The 20,806-nt window shown below is 30.9% G+C and overlaps 1 protein-coding gene across 1 annotated transcript in view; it reads right to left on the reverse strand.

The window, feature by feature from the left end:
• Positions 1-20,806, reverse strand: part of LOC143202105 (diacylglycerol kinase eta) — a 436,917-nt gene that overhangs the window by 409,717 nt on the left and 6,394 nt on the right. Inside the window, exon 2 of the mRNA XM_076413382.1 lies at positions 2,695-2,805. Within this exon, the coding sequence (XP_076269497.1) occupies positions 2,695-2,805 (111 nt within the window). The remainder of the gene's footprint in view (positions 1-2,694; positions 2,806-20,806) is intronic.

The raw sequence follows: 20,806 nt of genomic DNA on the forward strand, positions 1-20,806 counted from the left end.
CCATATGGACCCATGAATTTAATTATGGGAAAGTTCAGGGAAAAACAATTAAACTCTTAAGTCTAAGTCTCTAAGTGTAAGTAAGTAGTAAGTCTTTTAATATTATTAAAACAATAATCATAATTAAGCTTTAAATTCACTTAAAACTTAAGTTAAGAACATTTCTATATGTTAAAAGGAAATTTAATATCCCGGAAAGTTAACTGGCGTATAGATATAATAAAAATAAAAAGAAATAAGATATTAAGAAATAAGATATAAAAAATAAGAAAATAAATTGGCCCTTTTACTTAATCTAAATATTATAAACCATATTTTTATTATCAGAAAAACGTGCATGTTAACGGGCTCTCATTGACTGATTGGACTGATTGGAGTAAGAAAATTGTAATAATATAACAGTAAACGCTTTCTAAGCATATTGGAGCAATAGACTTTTTAAACTATATCTGCGACATCATGCATTTAGTTAAATAGAACTTTCAATAAACTTTAATACTGCCTGTTCCGAAATTGTATAGACTGTTTTGCTGTTCGACAAAGAAAAAAGATAAAATTTATATACGTACAATATACGTCACATTTTTTTTTACTTCACCAAGCATAATTGAAACTTAAATGAACACAATCACCATGTTCTCGTTGTGCATCTGAAAAAGTAAGAACTGGCAGTTTTTATGCTACAGAAGCAACTTGATGAGACCGTCTAGTAATTACATTTCTGGAGATTGCAAGTCAACCCACAGAATAATCAAGCCATCATCCATAAGCACCGTGCATTTCACATCTTGGAATCAAGAATGCCTCCATACCATGGTCAGAACAAGCCAATCACCGTCTTCCGAATATTATTCCGTCGTACTATTATTTCCAATCGTTCGACTTTTTCTCATCAGACGATTAACTCAGGTTCCACGAGCTTCATGGTTTGATAATGATGTCAAGCCTTCGCCAGGCCCTTGTACCTCCTATTGGTGTCCAGGTCACGGGCACATCCTTACTAGGAGACTTCAGTGAAGATCATGGGATCAGCTGATAAGGTGATAACATATTCAAACTCATTACTTCCTGCGAATCTTCTCATATAGGTATCCGTAAGAGGATTCCCCATCCTGGTTTAAGACCAAAAAAATTATTTCTTTCAATTTAAAAGACATCTTTGTGTCTAATTTTAAGTACTACGTTAAGTTTTAAGTGTTTAGCATTTGTCGTTATGGCCTTGTTTTTTATTTTGTTTTTATAGGAGTTAAGGCAAGTATTATTTGTTTAAAAAAACATAAGAATATTATCCTGGATGTGAAACTATTTCCAGATTTCCATTTCCTTTAATATATGGGAAAAAAATATGGTTGCAGGTTAAATATTAGAATCAGCAGTTACTCAGCCACATTAGAACCTTCATAAATAATTAGAAATAAGTAGAAAGTAAGAGAAGTGTGGAAATTATAACACAAGTTTCTCCGCAGATACTCCGTAGAATGATGAAACAGACGAATTAGGTGCCTTCAACTTCATGCTAATAAGAACGAGAATCCTAAGAACCAGTAACATAAAACTAAAAACTCTAAAATCTAAAAATTAAGTCTATATGTGGTTATATTTCAAGCAAGACATTATATTTTTTGTATGAATCTGCTATTATATTATATTACATAAATGTTATTTAACTGTAACAGGAACCTATAAAATTCGTTTGTGTGGGAAGCTATGTCTAGACTTTTTTAATTATTGTAAATACATCACGTAATACAATACATAACCGAATCTAACGAAAATTCTCATTCATAAATTGTCAGCAAATGGCGATCTTTTTAAAATAAGTAATTATGCACAACATACTGATCAAAGGCTATGTAATAAAAAGTATAATAATTAGCTTGTTCTCGTGAATGAAAATAATAAATAGGATAGTAAAGGGCAAAATGGAAAATGTTACATGGTTACATATAATATGAAATTTGTCCAATAAAAAATATATTAAGAAAAGGAGGCTTCGTAATTAAAAATTTATCATTAAAACATATCGTTACGTATTTATTATATTCTGTAAATTCAAATATTGCATTTTTAAGTGAATTTTGATACAAAATATTATATTTTGTAGTTTTTTTATTAATGGTCAGATTAGATATTTGTTTTTGATGCATTTTGAAAATGTACAATACAAATGTTAACTAATATTTAAATAAAATATTTTATTAATTTGTATTCTTATTTGCAGTGTATTGTATCTGAATTATTACAAATTGTATTTTTTATTTTCCTGCTGTAGTAAATAAATCTGCTTTGTGCACCCTCAGGTGGCTCGGACAAACAAAACTTCTTTACAACTCAATACAGCGGAGATCGCACTCTAAGTCTGTCTATTTTATGACAATAATATAGGCTAATTCGCCAATTGAGCAAAACATGCCTCCAAAAATAAAGATTTGTCCCCTTAATAGTCTAATACATAACGGATCTATATCAAAATCTTGTGAAATTTACAATTTATTTTAACTAAACTTGTTTGTAACTATATCCTTGTTTTTTTATTATCACAAGTAAGTTATAGGGCTATCAAGTTCCCCCTTGGTTGTTTCGTATTATAACATGTCTCCAAGAATAAACATGAACGGTCCACTTAATGAACCGGCGAACATATCAACGCAAAGTTTCCACGCCGCACACATCTAACACGATCTAATTACATACCTTGGGGTCTTTGGAATAGTATAGTTTGCGTCCCATTAATTTAAAATATCGTTTCCTCCATCGTTGAAAGGACCATGTTTGTTTCAACATATACCCTTCCTTTATAGCGGCCTGAAACATGACAAAAAAAATTACCAACAAAAATAAATAACCAAATAAGCATAATAAATGTAGCAATAAATTAAAATATATGGGAACGGTCAGATTTTCCGTATGCGCCCGTTGTTTCTTTGTTTCATAACTGCTGTTTATTTGATATATCCGTCTGGTTTTTTCTCGACCATAAATTCTAGAGCTCTGTTCCCCCTAAAAGGTTATTTTTTCCATGTAAATAATGGTCATGTTTGACATATGAAATATTTAATACTAGTAACTGTGACAGAAAGGTGACGTTATAGGTAATTTTGGAGAAAATATGCGAGACGTTCAATATCTAGATGTCAGTATTTTAAACCCATAGAGAAATAGAGATTCAACTTTATAGGCAATTTTAGGGAAATGTTTCCCGACGTCCAACATCTAGATGTCGCCACTTTTAACTTATTACTGGATGCTAACTTATTACTGCCGCGACGGGATCTGATTGACTCAGTTTTTTTCTATGGTACGTTTGTTGTTTATTTATTTTGAGCGCCATTTTCAGTATGGCTGACACAAGCTATATTGCGTCATCAGTCATTAAAAAATGGTTGATAATGTTAAAAATCCCAAATCTATTGAATTAAGTACCAAAGAAATTTACGATTACAGCCTGTTTTGTTGTTCTAAGGTATTCATATATATAAATATCAAATATTTATTTCATTAGTTTTAGAAATTAATCCTCTTCCGAGAGAAGCTATGCGAATAACTATATCGATAGTTGCAGCTGCAATAAAATAATAGATCCTGAATGAAAATCCATTAAGAGAAGATTAACCGATATTCAATACACCAGGAATTTTGGTGTAAAATGTATTGTCCAAGTTTACAATTGTCCAAGAACAAATTTGTTAAAGTGTCATCAGTTTAATAACTACTTTGAGGGGTTCATTTTGTTAAAGAAAATAAAAGTGTAATTATCCAAATAAATAAATTGGCTTAGGGCTACTTAACCAAGTTTTTTTGCATCTAGCTGGTGGATTCAGCTATATACATCCTCGGCTAGCATGTTTGAGAAATCGACATAAGTTAATTTTTTTCATCTCATTGATCTTTAGGAAACTGTGAAGGGGATGAACATAAGGAATCTTTAAATAATTTACATTCCATACTGACGAGGGGTCACTCTAACATCAATTCCAGATATTCCTATATGAATAAACGAGTCAAGGAAATATCTTACGTTTTACCGTACTCTCAATAGGTCTTTTTATTTTAAACTCTTTTATTTTATCCCGCGATAATGCCACGTCAATAATATAACATATTTTTGTCAAATATCTTGAAAAAATGTAAATTTAAAACCTTTGAATTCTACACTACACAATGATTTTCCATATAGAATATTAGAAATAAAAATATATACTATGCACTTTTTGTAAACCCATAATAGGTCTTTAATAGATTAAATTGATGGCACTAAACAAATATAAAAAATGGAAAATACTGAAGAAGTAATTTTGACTTATTCCAAAGTATTTTGTTTATGATTTTATTCTTTTATATATATATATATATATATATATATATATATATATATATATATTATTTGTTTATTATTTAAATTTTATTGGCCAATTAAAAGTGACGTCAGGGCTGTGACGTGCTGCACCTGATTGGCAAACTTTATTAAAAAACCAATCAAATTCTTCAAAATGATATGTTTTCTTACAGGTGCCTATAATGTAAATTTGGATTGGCCAATAAAATTAGTTGTCAGGCCTTCGACAAGGTGTGAAACACTGAACTTTATGTTAAATTGAAACTGCTTTTGCGACAGCTGAAATCGTACCTCACAGACGGATTTTATTGTCAAACAGGGTGACGGATACACTGACCTACACCCAATATATTTGGATGTTCCGCAGGGCAATGTTCTTGGCTCATTGTTATATCTATTGTATACAGCTGACCTATCGACCTCAAGAAATACTACTGTTGCAACATATGCTGACGATACAGTGGTTTAATCATCACACGAGGATCGAATATCAGCCACAAAAACCTCCAACTCATCTTAATAAAGTCTAATTGTGGTTGAAAACGTGGTGTATCAAAGAAAAGTAGACAAAATCTGCCCTTTTGACATTCACCCTTTGTAGAAGAACATGTCCGTCAGTAAAATTGAATAATCATCAACTTCCACAAGCAGACAACGTTAAATATCTGGGAATGCATTTCGATCGACGTTTGACATGGAAAAACATATAGTGACAAAACGCAAACAACTTGGGGTTAAACTAAACCAAATGTACTTGCTAATATGGCATAAATCTAAATTATTATTAGATAATAAGGTTTTGTTGTATAAGTCAATGCTTAGGCCCATTTGGGCCTATGGTATTGAACTGTGGGGTACTACTAGCAAATCTAACATAGATATCCTCCAAAGGATGAAGAATAAAGTCATCGTCGATGCCCCATATTACGTGTCCAACAAACTGATTCAGCGCGATATCCTCATAGAACCGCTAACGAGTGTGATTCGGAATGTCAATGCGAAGTACTCTGAAAAACTATTAGTGCATCCCAATGTACTCGCCAAACAGTTAAATGTGCGCGATGACAGTGAAATGCGTAGGCTCAAACGCAAACTACCATACGAACAGATTAAATAGACACATAGTGAAATTTAATAATCTCTAGAATAAGCTAGAATAGTTTTAGAATAAGGTAGGATACCCTTTAAAATAAATTAATAATAAGAATAGTATCTAGAATAAGATTTAGATTATAAGTTGTACTGTAGATCACTTACTGAAATGATCTTCTAAATGTCCGAACAGTTATATTATATAACTGAAATCATATAATAATACTTATTGCCCACGTCCTAGAAGATCAATAAAAAAAATTAATTGAATAGCCGATATAACCCCATCTGGACAAAACAAAACTTTTCGCCAGAGATCCCCATTGAGTTGATACTCTATTACTCTGTGTTCGAACCTAATACTTGTTTTAATCGCTATGCTATAGCTGCGAAGGCTTTGATTGGTTCATGTTGATTTCTATGGTGCATTTGTCGTTTTTCTCAGGGTGTCTTACGTAGGAGCGTGTATTATATACGCTATATTTTTACTACGTGATATTTTTATATGACTTAGTGATTGAATTATTAGTCATTAGTTCATCAATATAATATTTATCGGTAGTTCAATATAAATTTAATGGACACTCGATCTAGGAGATGTTGTATACATAGATGCAGAGATAATTTCATAGTTCAGCATAATTTTCCTCCGAAGAAGTATCTGGCTGCCTTTAAAAATTTGGTTAATAATATTAAACCTTAAAAACTGACTTGATTAAGTTGGAAAGAAATTTATGATCTTTATGATTGCGAGTTTTGATGTTGTAAGTTGGAGTAAATTCATATTAATAATCCCCTTCCGAAGGAAACTAAGCTAGCAGAAGATATACTTTTATTCTTAGATCAACAATCTGATAATTGATATTCAAAATTTTATTGACCAACTAAAAACAAATGTCTTAAAAACAAATATAATAACTGCCGGCTTGGTGGCGCAGTGGTAAAGGCGATAGGACGGTCCTCCTACTGTTGCGATAGCCGTGGGTTCGAATCCTGCTGGGACACGGTCGTAATTTCTTTATGTTCGAGATTGTTTAAAATTTGTGAATGTTCTAGGCAAGAGTGTAAAATCCGACAAGGAAAATTATCCCAGTCACGCCAGTAACCAGACTGGGTAAGACCTGATGTCTTCTGGGATGATTTCTAAAGTTGGTCACTCGCCAGTCGGTAGGCTTAATGCTGAGGACCGTGGTTCGCAGCCCACGTTAAACTTTAAGCCCAGTCCAGACAAACCCATAGTTGGTAAAAGGAGACTTTAAAACATATATAAAACAAATATATAATAACTAGCTTGCGGGGGTCGATTTATTTATTTTTTTTTAATATTTTGAATATGTATCCGAACATATAAACTACTTAACGAAAATAGTTGAACTCATGGATTCACTAATGTAAATCTCCCAACAAGCGTACTTGAAAAATCATTTAAAGTGCTCACCACAAGTTCATTACTTTATCTCATTCGCCCTCAGGGAATCGTAAAGAGGAAAATAAGGGAGCTTTAGATAATTTACACTCTTTACTAACGGGGGATGTATTGTCAGGAGTTGAGAAATTGAAACTTGACTCTATACCTCGAGATCTCCCTATCTAATCTATCAAAAGTTATTTTGTACATACGTCATCAAGATATTTAATTATTTAATGTATCGCCTGCCGCAACTTATAAGACAATATTTTCCTTTTCATTTTATTCTACTTAAAAAGAGACACAATGATGTCTGACAAGTACAAACGTATAACCGAATTAGCCTGCCAAAGTCGTCCAGTTGTCAAACGTATCTTCAAAACAATAGTGATAAAAGGTTATAAACTGGCAAACGCTGTTTTAACGCTTTGTTTGTTTTGATAAATTTCGAATCACTGCTTATCATAATAAGAGAAGAGTAAGATCAGAGAAATAACTCTGATTGAAAATTTCGAAGCGAGACAGAACAGATTGCGTCTCTAATCAGTTATTTCGAACAGGAATGGCATAATAGAGGTCCCCTTTTGCCAGTAAAATTCGTTAGAAAGTTAACCAATTTTACTCTCAAATATTAATATTTTTATCGTGTTGCAGCTGCCCTGAATATTAGTATGGAGACGGTCATTGAAATATCTCAAAAATGTCAAAGCTAAACTAAACTAAAGCTCAGAGCTGATACGACAACATTGCGACATTTTGACGGCACAAATTTAGATGACGTATATTCAAAATCACTTTGGATAAACTGTATTTCAGATTATTTTGCTAAAACTTTTGAAAAAATAAATTAATTTAATTTTTGTTTGCTTCCGATTATAACTAACTCAGGCAATATATCGTGCTCCGGAAACTTTCATTTTATCCTTGGGTATTTCCACGTGAAATATCGTAAAAATAATTTAGAAACCTTTTAATTGAACAGTACATAATGAAGTTTGCTTTCAGTATAAGAAATCAAAATGTCAGAACTCTAATAGATCCTATTAAATTCATGAATATGGTTGAAATGTTAAAAGGGGAAAATATGAGGAAAGGAATACAGAAGAGATAATTTTGAATTATATTTGCTATGCATCATTTGGTATGCAAGATTTTTCTTATTACTATTTTTATATACTTATTATTATTATTATATACTTATTTTATGTACATATATTTACTTTTATATATTTATTGATTTTTATTTCTTTTTTTTTCAGAAATTAGATTGCTTTTTAATTAAATTTCATTGGTCAATGAAACGTGACGTCAAGGCTGTCACGTGCCGCACCTGCGTAGCAAGCTTTATCAAAGAACCAATCAAATTTCCTCACAGCAAATTGTTTTCTTTGCATTTGCCTATAATGGAGATTTAAACTAATCAATCAAATTAACTGAGTGAGTGATTATAAAGCCCATCGAGATGTTGGATGTAGCGGAATTTTTCTCCAGATACTCCTATTGAGTTTTCTCCCTATTACTCTATGATAAAATTTTAGCAACAGAAAAAAAAAGTTTGAAAGCTGCTGGGGTTTACGGTAGATAAAAACCAGCGTCTTGTTGAATAATATTTTAACGATTATGAAACGTTGAATGCCACAGTTGGCAAATTGTATACAAAATACGATAGTAATGTTATTTATCTAGGTCCATTGTAAAGAGAATAAATTATTAGATATCCCAAAATAGTCTGATAACTGAATTAGTAAAAACTGTGCTCTATATATCAGAATGAAGCGACTTTCTAAAGCAATATTTTAAATATAGTGAAAGTTTGGAACCCACAGTTATGTAAAAAGTTAATAACAGAATCGGAGCACATCCAATGAGGACATTTACTCGATATTGAACTACGTTTTGTCCTTTTTAAATACATTACAATTTTATATTTAAAAAATAGCGCATATTAGGTGCCTATATATATAGTCTAATCATTTTTTTACTTTAAAGGGGCTTTTATTAAGAAAAGATGGTATAAACTATTTTCGGCGTTGGATTTATAGGTATGATCAATTTTCGCACTTTTTAAACCTTTCGAAACTGCGTGCCAACTAAACTAGGCTGTATCGATCTGAGCAAATAACACTCTGAGGGTACTATGTCTGGTGAGTAAACTGGATGTGGAAGAACTATCCATTCGAGATGCAACAGTATTTCTTTACAAATCTTGCAACGTTTATATAAGCTTTGAAATTCACAAGGAAATAATTCATATAACAAACATTTTTTGCACTTGGGGCTTGATCCAGTAGATTTTTTCCTAACAAGCAATGAAATTGTGATGTGGAAACGGTTTGAAATGGAACTTTAAATCTATTCATGTTTCATTAACTACCTCCCCTGCTTTTGTATCTTTTCCATAGGCTATCTGACAGTTCTTTGAAAGTTTGAGCTGTTTTTTCATCCCAGAAGTATTCCAATCTTATTGGCACCTAATTCATCACCTTTAAGTCGTTGAACGCAAAACCCACAATTAAAAAAATGACGGAGCAATATAAACATTCCTAAAAGTTTTAGATGGACGTCGGCAGCTTTTTTTTTTAATTTTAACAACAAAAGTCATGAATATCCAAAAAATCCAACGTTCAAATTTGGAACGTTCCATTAAAAATATCGAATTTAATAGTCTGGCGTGCAAGTATCTAATAATTCATATTTTGCTTCAATTTTGAGACGTCCTATATTAACACGTGGTAAATGTTAATTCTTCAACAAAGTTTGATAGTTCTGATCGCTAACTTCTTGCTATACGAGCGCTTTTGATATTGTTTGGAATAATAATCTAAGTTAAATTAACTTGTTATAACGAGGCCGCGTCAAAGACTGCTATTTATTAATTTTACACGATTTGCTAACGTAACACGTTCGATCGCTTGAAACCGCAAAATAGGCATGTATCTTATCGTATAAGACAATATCTTAAATTCAATAATGCACTTAGTCGTCACAAATCATTATACAATATGACAGTATGACTCGTAACATAATTATAATCCTCAAATATAGTAAAATTAAAGCTTTGAATATTGATTCTGAATTCTTTCTACTGGGGCAAACTGTTAAGAACATATTATTTGGGTATTTTTCACTGTCTGTAAAACTGTTTGGTGCAAATGGTCGCAATTCTGATCAATAACTACAGGTTTCTTCACCAGGATAATGTGCAGGATAATTAGTATATCTTATATTAGAATCAAAAATACTATAACTAACCTTTGGAATAAATGATGAAAAACGTTTTGAAAAGTAAATAACTCACACTTTCGTTTTTGTCGTTCGTTATATATTTATTTGCATATATTATTGTTTTAATCTCAAATTCCGAAATATAAAAGATATTGCTAAATTTTTAAATTACATTCCATGTTGTGTTTATTATCGTTTGTTACATTTTGATGATTTGAATGTGCCAAGTTGGTTCTCTTTGACTTTTACCTCTTCAATCTTGTACAACAAAAATAATTTCATTGAAGACGATTTCATTATATCTGTATTACAATTATTAATTAATAAAATAATTTAATAAATATACTTTATTACTATAAAAAATAACAAAACAATCAGATATATAACATGTCTTCTCTATGAACGAAAACAACAGCGATCCACTTCAAAGATAAATTTTCAGGATAGAAGAGACAAATTAATTAATCTTCGTAGCCCATAATACACAAAAAAATACATGAACATGGCAAACGGAGATTTATTAACCGTGTGTGCGACTTACATTTCAACATCATTGACCGATCGTAAGTGTCGTGAAATTACCAGCAATAGTTTATTTTTTAATTTAAAAGTTAATGGTTATATATTACCATGGGGTAATAATACTAATTATCTCAAATAATTTCATGTATTATTGATGTTCAAATAATTGCGCAATAATCGATAGCATACGGTATAATCGATCAATCGTTAACACTACATACGTTTTACATTAGACATAATTTATACCATACAAATTGCTGTATATATTATGCCATATAAATTCCCTTCTTGGAGCCAATCTGTCAACGAGAAACTTTATTGAAATATTATGGAATATTTACATGAAACTATTCGTATAATGAAGCCAGAATTATGGGCCAAGATATTTCTTGGTTTCTTATCAGGACAATGTGTTTTATCATAGAGCCTTAGTTTTCAATTTTCTCCGTAAAAATTCAACTTATATAACTGTACAATCATCTTATTAACCAGGTTTAGCTTTGTCGAACTTCTAACTATTCTAGAATCTCAATACACTGCCCCAAAGACACAATTATTCTAAATTAAAAATTGAAGACTCATATTCCTTTATAAAAGTCAAATTCAAAATTTTTCACTAGAAATACTACATTGTATCTAAGGAGAAATAATTTGAAGGAAAAGATATAAATTTGGAAAATAAATAATCCATTTGGGATTTATTTCAAAAGTATTTTAATTAGAATTCTATTATTTACATTTATGTAATAATTTCAAGTAATTGGCGATAATAATTATTATAATATTGATATTGTTAATATTTTTTCTAATATATTAATCTAATCTAATGTATGTCACAGAACTGAATAAAACTGTTGGTCTGAAAAATATCGAAGAGGTCTAACGAAACCACAAAATGTTACTTTTAAAAGAATACAATTTTTAGAAGTATATTATAAATTCAAGAAATTCAAGAATTCAAGAATTATATCAATTTGTGTATTTAAGTGAGACATGGATATTTCAGGATGGGGCCAATATACACCCAATGGCCATTCATGATGAAAAAAGGTAAATGATAGCATAACAATTGATTAGGTTTTGTTAGCCGTAACATTTATTAATAATTCATTGCAGATATATTGTTCTTCATGTTGACATATTGAATTCGATCAGACACATTGAAGAAGAAATTGGTAAATAATCGTGAACAAATGTTAGACATATTTAAAATTAACTTTCTGAATGTGGGAGTATGATTCAAAGCTAACAATTTTCAAAACAGGGTGATGAGAGTGGAAACAACGAAAGGTGAGTATATAATCAATATACGATAATAGTAGGAATCTTATTGTAGAATGTGATGGATTTACGTACATAGATATGGATATGGTACCGAAGGAATTAAGAACTAAGCGTAAAAGGTAAATATACTCTCTAATGTAAGCAGCACATACTAATTAGATATACAACTGTTAATTAGGTAGATTTGGAAATACCACAACATAAAAAACACGCCTGGAACTATAACTCGTAAGCGGTATGAAAAAGAATTCATTGTAAATATCATGAAATACAACATACTAACCTAAGAACTATTATAACTGTATAATTAATTGTGGCTTTAAGTCCTTCGATGATATATGGATTAGATATTAGATGAGATGTTAATACAAAATATATTTGAAAACAATATTTTTATTTAAACATTTTATTTATATTGGGGGTTGATGCGGCAACATTGCGACGTTTTGACATCATCAATTCAGATGACATAACTCTTTTACTGAACGAACTTATAGTTCCTGTTACTTATGTTCTGTTCTGCAGTAAATGTCTGGTTTGAAATATAATACTATAGGGTTGGATATCTACTAATAATTTAACAATTAATAATAATATTAATTAATAGTCTAAAATTAATGTAATAGCAATATTGTATACTATTTTGAAGAAAATATTAGTAGTTCCTTTTTTTTGTTTTCAAAATGTTTAATTTGAATTATTACCACATTAAGTTAAAGAAATTCTTGGATGACCAACACGCCCAGAAGGACGCAGAAGTCAAAAAAGAGACTACGTACAGAAGCTGAAGTACCATCTAGAAAAATGGCGAATATGTAGTAAAATACAGATAAATAAATAATAAAATCGTTCGTAGATTGGTTTTTGGATCACCTCAACAAAGGAGAATTTTTTCCAACATGAAATCTATATATGCCTGAAAAGATCAGTTAAATCATAACTAATTATGAACAATATTTTGAATAGAAAACCAACAATTATTTAAACACCTTATAATAGATATTTAATAAAAAACGTCAGAATTAATTCACAATCCTCTATGATATTCAGTTATGCTCATGTCAACTTGGTAAAAAATAAACGTAAATCTTTCAAGTTCTAAAAATGATGGTGCGCGATTACGGCTTCTGGTGGATTATAAACGATACCGTCAAAATTAAGGAAGTTAATTTATAAAGATAGATTAGAACATTACTCAAAGAGAGGTCAAGTTTATTACCGAAGGTGCGAATTGGATCGTTATTAATTAATTTGAAAATATTTGCTTCGTAACGCGAACATTAATAATAAATGTTAAAGAGGAATCACTCATAATTTATTAGCTAACACAAACTCCATTTATATCGTTTGGTATTTTTTACTTGAATAATGGCGTCAATTCACTAAGGGTCGAAATTGGAAATCGAATAACTTAAGCAGTATTAATTGAAATAGTTGAGGTTGGTTGTCTGACGTTTATTATTAGATGCTTGCATGTATTCTGATCACTTTTTAACTTTAAAATGGGAATTGTTGAGAAAAATTGGTACAAGGTATATTACTGAATATATTTTCCATCAGTCTCCACTCCTTTTTTCCGTATTTCTAGCAACATGGTTGCTTGGAATCTGTAACATGGCGCCTGTTACTGATAATGGTTAAGATTAGTTATAATGAGTCTTTTCAACCGACTTCAAAAAAGGAGGAGGTTCCATGTTCGGCTATATATATTTTTTTAATGTATGTTCGCCGATTTCTCCGTTAATTGTGGGTCGATTTTCGACATTTTTTTTTATTCGAAAGAGTGCACTTCCGACTCATTGGAACCAAGTTAGGATCTCATGGAGGCAAGGGGGAAAATCGAGGGAAAACCTCAAATTTCAAAAAAAAATTAAATTAAAAAAGTTTTAAAATAAAATATTTACATAATAATCGTTGTAGTAATTAATTAAAAATAAACAAAAAACTTATTTGACCTACCTACGCGTATTTTATATTCTACTATATACACACAATTTAGCTTAATACCTACCTAAATCTATTTATGTATTTACAATATTATTTTAACTACCACCAACTGATTTGAACTCGGTGTTGAGCCTAAACAATACAAAAATAATAATATACTTTTGTGACATATACACAAAATTAAATTACGAATAAAACAAATCCAATTTGTTATATGTTTGTATATAATAAATAGGTATACATATTTTAATTCAAAACGTTATTTTTGTGTTAATAATCTAAATTTGATTATTGTTTACTTTTTAGTGAGTTCCGTATTTAATTTTTGAAGGCGGTTCAATTTTTTTGCTAAAAATATGTTTTACAAGATATCGTTCAATTTGCTCAATTATCACATACATAGACAGTAACAGATTCACTAAGTTTTAGTAGCTCATAATAGATTGCATGAACATTCCGCGTAGATGTCCAAATAGATGGTTCTCCTAGGCTAATCCGCGTCTTTTTGCGCCTGATGTCATATTTGATGTCTTTTAATTTTCGTTGCGTCACTATACACCTTCAACAACTCTATTCAAACTCTTCTTCTTGCCTGGCCTAGTAATAGAACGGCGATATTGAAACTGTTCGAGCTTTTCCCATTTTTTAAATCTTTCTCGTCCCATGTAAATGCCTCGAAACCGATGATTCAAGTTCTATCTAAAAGTTTTGTAAGAATTTAAGCTAAATGTAAATCTGATAGTTCATTGTCTACAACATTTTTCTATCCTACAAATTGTTCCAAGTAAAACCAACCACTGGTGTATGACGCAGCAGCGTCATCACAGCTTTGTACAGTTGTTTAACGGTCTCCGGCAGCAAATTACTTAAAATCAAACAACAAAGGTAGTGAATGTTAAAAATTCTGTTTTTAATTTTCTATAACTAGCATTTATGTACACTAATAATTCAATAACACTAAATAAAAACGTTTAATTTATGTAAAGCTATGTCAAGACCATCCTAACAGTTCAATTAGCTTTAACAGTTGTTTGTACTAATACTTCTCATTCTCATTAATATATGTCGCTGATCAAAATACATGTAAGCACCAAATAAATTTAAATATAAAAATTAACATACATTTAAAACATAATTATTGTAGAGTTGCTTTTTATAATACAAGGGAGTTTTAAAGTATTTACTTGGAAAGTTTTTTATTTATTCGAAAATCAAGCAACTATTCATAGTTTATTCAGATTTGCAAACCTTTGGGCTTAGTTATATTTATGAATTTAGATAATTCTTTTAATCATTTATTGAGTTTAGTTTGAGTTGAAACTTTTATGTAAAAGTCAAGAATAACATTTATGGTACACAGAAGCTCATTATCGTGATAATATCACATCAATCTCATGATAAATAAATCTATATATACACGTAAATAATTCTACAGATTTACACAATACTCAAATGACTTAATGATCATTAAATAAATGACACTTAGTGATCAATGAGAACAGTGATCTAGATTTCTAGATTGCTCCAATAAAAAAAACAAATGAAAAGATCTTAGCGAGTCACATCATAATTCCTGAGGGATAATACTAACAACAGTATAATCTCACAGAATAATAGGTCGGAGGAAAAGTATTTTCGGCTTTTCCTGATGGGATCTTTTAGAATTGCATATCCCTAATAATACTTATTCAATGACGCCATATTAGCATCCGTGTTATTAAAGTTTTGAATCTTAAAACGAAATAGACCATAAAACAGTCTTGAACCATTCACATAAGACTGCTTACCAAAAGAGCCTCGAAAATGAGTTCCACATAAATTGACAATGAGAACTTGAATGTTCCACAATTCAATTTGGTATTCATTTTTTGAAACATATAATGATGGATGCTGAAAAGTGAATTACACATGTCGAATTCAAAAGCTTAACACAAAAAAGTATTTAAAGTATTGCACAGCTCACATTCCTGCCAGGGAAGATGATAGGATATGATGATAGAAGTCTTTATGGGATTGAAAAGTAGTGAGCTGCTTGAACATGACCAGAAGAACCAACAAATTAATTTAACCTTCCATTATCAACTATTAATGGTTGTGCTAAAAATACCTCACAGGTTGATTATCGTAAGAAATTTATATATAATATACAAGCATATAAAAAAAACTAGTTTTCGAAATGCGAAAAGTGATTATGTTTTTACGTCTTAGTCAAATTTTCCCACCTTTCAATCAAATAAATAAATATTTCAAGAAGGTCTTCGTCAGTCTTAATGAATTTACAAAAAATATGGCAAAACATCATCGATGAAAGCGGCACAGGAATCACTGATTAATGTTTAATATGTATATCAATCAAATTACTTTTTATGATCGTTATAATACCAATTTATCTCTATAAAATTCCTTTTAATGTGAAAAAAAAAATCAGAATATATGTAAGCACATAATAAAAGCACTATTTGCCATCAAAACATATACTTAAGCCAAAATATGTTTTAAATATACACCCTTTATATATTCTTTATTCAAATAAATAAACATTTGAAAAAGTCCATTTTATGTTAAATAATGATAAGTAAGCAAATCAAAATTCCAATTTCAAGTCTTCCGTCGTTCAATTAGTCAAACGCGAGGAAATCTCATTAAAGGTCCCTCAAATAATGTCGAAAAGCGCCCAGATTTACAAAGAACCATCTAGAAAAATGCTGACGAAAACGGTAAGCTTAAATGATGTCCCCATTGATGCAAAAATCTTATTTCCTGGCGCTGACGTTAATTGTATACCTTTCCGGCTATGTATTTTGAAGTTTTTATTAGATCGTCCAAATTTTATAACACACATTATGTTTTTATGTATTCTAAAACTGCTGGTTATATGTTTGGAATTTGATAAAATAAAAAGCGGTAATAGCGATTGAAAAGACATTGTAAATCTAGTGAAGAAGAGATACTCCATGATTCAAGATACAAGAACAGGGATCATTAAATGCTTGAATATAGAATAATGGGGTAATATGTTGTACATGCTATAGTCTATTCAAAATAACAGAGAACTCACGTCTTCAAAATGTTTAATATATTGCCTATTGCTATTTCTAAATTAATTTTAAGCTCAGACATTTTATTTCTTCTCATTTTATTCTAATTAATAAGAGGTGCAATGTTATCTAATAAGTTCGAACATATAACCGTTTAAAAGTTTATAAACTGGCAAACGTACTTTTAGCGCTTTGCTTGTTTTGATAAATTTCAAATTGCTGCTTATTATTATTCTGATTGAAAATGCCGAAGCCATTAAATAGTCAGAGTTAGAAACAGATTTCGTTTATAATCAGTTACTACGAACGGGAACGGGATAGTGGAGGCCCCATCTTCTCAGAAAAATGCGTTAGAGAGGTAAGAATTGGTACTACCAAATATTAAGTTGCTGAGGTTTTCATTGAAAATATTGTTAGCGTGTTGCAGTTGCGCTGGATATCACTATGGACACGGTCACTAAAATATATAAAAAAATTAAAAACAATAAAATTTTGGATTCACTGATATCTATAAGAGATCAAATTAATGAAGCGTATAAAAACAATGAGAAATGTTTTCAACATAAACATAACGTAATACAATTATTTCAGAGGAAACTGTTAGTCTGGAGAGTATCCATAGAAAATATGTAGAGATATACAGCTCTTTGATGGATTTAGAACATCTCTTACACAATGTTGGATAATAAAAGATTTAAATGGTATAAATATAACCCACGAAGAGTTCCAAATACAATTATTAAGTGAAAGAAGACTTATTATTTCAAGTATTTGTTCAGAATATACATGAGCATTTGGTTAAAATGTGTAGGAGAAAAAGAATAGTAACACAATACAGTGGACAAATCTAGTTTTTTCAATAAATATGTATGCAGGAATTAACAGAATAATCTAAGGAGATATAAATTGATATCAAAATGTTTTTACAGGTAAGCACTGTACTGAAGAACACAAGAACTAAGCTTAGAAGATAAATATGCTCTGTAATGAAATTAAAATATATTATTTAAATATTAAATTGTTAATTAGATAGATTAGATAGATCCTCCAGGAGATACAACTACACAAAAAACGCACCTAGAAAAGAGCACAATGTAAATATAATCAAACACAACCCTAACCTATATACTATAAGTCCTTCGATAATATATGAATTAGATTTACTATAATGTTAAAATAAATTAAATTAATAGTATTTTTGTTTAATTATTTTACTTAGAATATAATTTTGTTGTATGTAAAAGGCAAATTTTAGTTCAATTTAGTCAGAGTAGATAAGGCAACATTGCGACGATTTGACATCACAAATTTAAATGACGTAAATACAAAACTTGGAATAGATAGACTATATTTTGAAAATGTTATATGCAAATCTAAACTAGTATTTAAAGGAAATATTTATGAAAATTATTTTTCTTAATTTCCACCTGTAATGATGCACAACTTTATTTTATAAAGCTGAATAACTCAATAATTCAATTAAAAATTCGAAACCATTAGCTTTAACAGTTAGTTTAAGTTGTTTACATTGCATACTTCATATTTTCACCAATAGATGTTTGCATCCTGTAAGTTAACTTGGTGATTTGGCATCAGTAACTGCATAATAAACAAGAGGTTAAACAGACGCCGACAAAACATCAAAACACACAGCTACAGGCTGCCAACATCGATTTGTCTTTATTGAAAATCCCTATATTACGATGAAAATGTTTTGACGGATATAAAAAAATATGGAGATGTTTTCCTGAAAATTGCGTCGTGTCGTTTTATTTTAAAATATTTCAGGCACTTTACCGTACAATAAACTTTTATATATCCAATTCCTAAAGCAGTCGCGTAATAATAACATTCCTAAATATAACAGTTTCGTAACAGTAAAATAAAAAACTGAGGAAAATTCAAGACGACTTCCTAAACCTAATAAATTTATTTCTAGCGGTTCAACTCAAGAGATTAAATATCAAAATATCCTTTTTTAGGTTAGAAAAATATTTAAGAATCATAATATATTTCGCGTCATATTATGTATCTTTATAAATATATTTTATATAACCAGAAATCACGTATATTCCTTCCATTTTGACTTGAATAAAAACGACCAGGGGCTGCGTTAAACGTTAAGCTTCTCTATCGACAACGAACTGGAAAATTGGCGAAGCTTTGGCGAAAGCTTTTTCCGAATTACTGACAGCAACAAATATCAAGGATATAATTAAATCATACCCCGCAGTTCGACGAAAAAGTAATCGGATTTACTCGGTCATATATGATGTACATTTTTTAAAGGATTGTATTTGGCATCTGAATACGTAACGCAGAGTTTTGCGTTTGTTTTTCTCTTTTCTTTTTTCTTTATCAATTACTGGTCGTTTGATATTCAGCGTGTATGTTATTGTGCAATCTTTCGGGAATTTATTATATTACTTTGAGAGTTAACATCACATTATATATGTGTTTGTTAAATATGTTTCAATTAATTAATAAATGAGTAACGTTATTAAAAAATCTCTTACATTGCTCAGGGCGACAGAGAGATAATCTGTTATTTATTTTCCAAAATACCACTTAGCTAAAGCTAAGCATAGCGGCATTTTGGGTCTCTGTCGAAGATTATCGTTCAGTGTTTGGTCACAAATTGTTGCCGCTGTCTGGCCTCCAGCTTATTTAAAACATTATTATTGGACAGAAGGAATGATTATAGCTCTGGGAATGGACGCGACATACACGACACCTTAAATAGAACGAACCAAGAATATCTCGTGCTAAAGAAGAATTCAAATTTTTATTCCAAGGAAGATCGCCGAAATTCGGTCGGGGATGTTTCCACGCTCACCATCCATTCTGGGTTATCAGAAGAACAAATACCACCGGTATCGCCATGGCAATAGGCGAGATGGAATTTGTATTAATAGAATACCAAGCGAACCAACTCGTTATTCCTAAAATACCGATCATCAGCTGACTGTTATTGATTTTTTATTGCACAAAATGTAAACAAACCTTTAGACTTACAATTTCTTCACGACTTTGATACAGACCACAGACTAATACTACTTTCAATTAACGACTTTTTCCTGACCCTTAATTATTCCTAGACCTCTAAAAACTGCCGACTGTAGATTGTATCAAATATAATTACTCAAAAGAGGACATATTCCAAAACTCAGCTCTCCAGACGACCTAGATAAAGCAGACATCAAGCTCATTGTAGATATTCAAATAGCCGCTCAGGTGCAGAAAAATCCGCCAAAACGCGTAGTGCAGGAGCCCAACAATTTACCCTTCCAGGAGAAATAAAAGAGCTAATTAAGCATAAGAACCGTTTATCGAAAAGAGCTCGTGCCACACCAAATACAAAATATAAACATGAGGCGCAATGTGCGATCTGGGAATTAAACGATAGGGTGAAAGTCTGGAATGAGATGAAATGGGAGTCATGTCTTCAAAATCTAGGTAATTCCACTGATCCTTACGAGCTCTGGCGCACTGCCAAAAGCTTTATAGAGGAAAACTTTGAACGATATCCCTCCTCTATAGGCCTACACGGATATCGTCTTAACCGATTCTGAAAAAGCCGAACTCCTTGCTGAAACGTTCGAAGATCTAATAAGATCTATTCCTTCACTATGCCCTCCACGACAGATGCTAGACGTCAGCACTGAGACTATTCCTTCCTTGAAAAGGAAAAATTTCACATCAAATCATCTCCTAGAGTGTTTAGTCTCGCCGAGAGGTCTGCAGCTCTCAATTCTGAAACTCCCTGATTGTTCTCAACTATCAATATTTTAAATTTCATATTCAAACCATGTAATTCTCGACGAACAATTGAGTTTCCGTGCTAAATATTCAAGCCTTCATCAAACTACTCGCTTCGTAGCCACGATCGAACAGGCTCTTCGAAAAGTTCGCAAGATTGGTGCCGTCTTTCTAGAGGTCTCCAAAGATTTCGAC

The sequence above is a fragment of the Rhynchophorus ferrugineus genome, unplaced genomic scaffold (genome assembly GCF_030347505.1).
Source record: "Rhynchophorus ferrugineus isolate W39M unplaced genomic scaffold, kcgeb_rfMv2 rfM9, whole genome shotgun sequence".
Classification (NCBI taxonomy): domain Eukaryota; kingdom Metazoa; phylum Arthropoda; class Insecta; order Coleoptera; family Curculionidae; genus Rhynchophorus; species Rhynchophorus ferrugineus.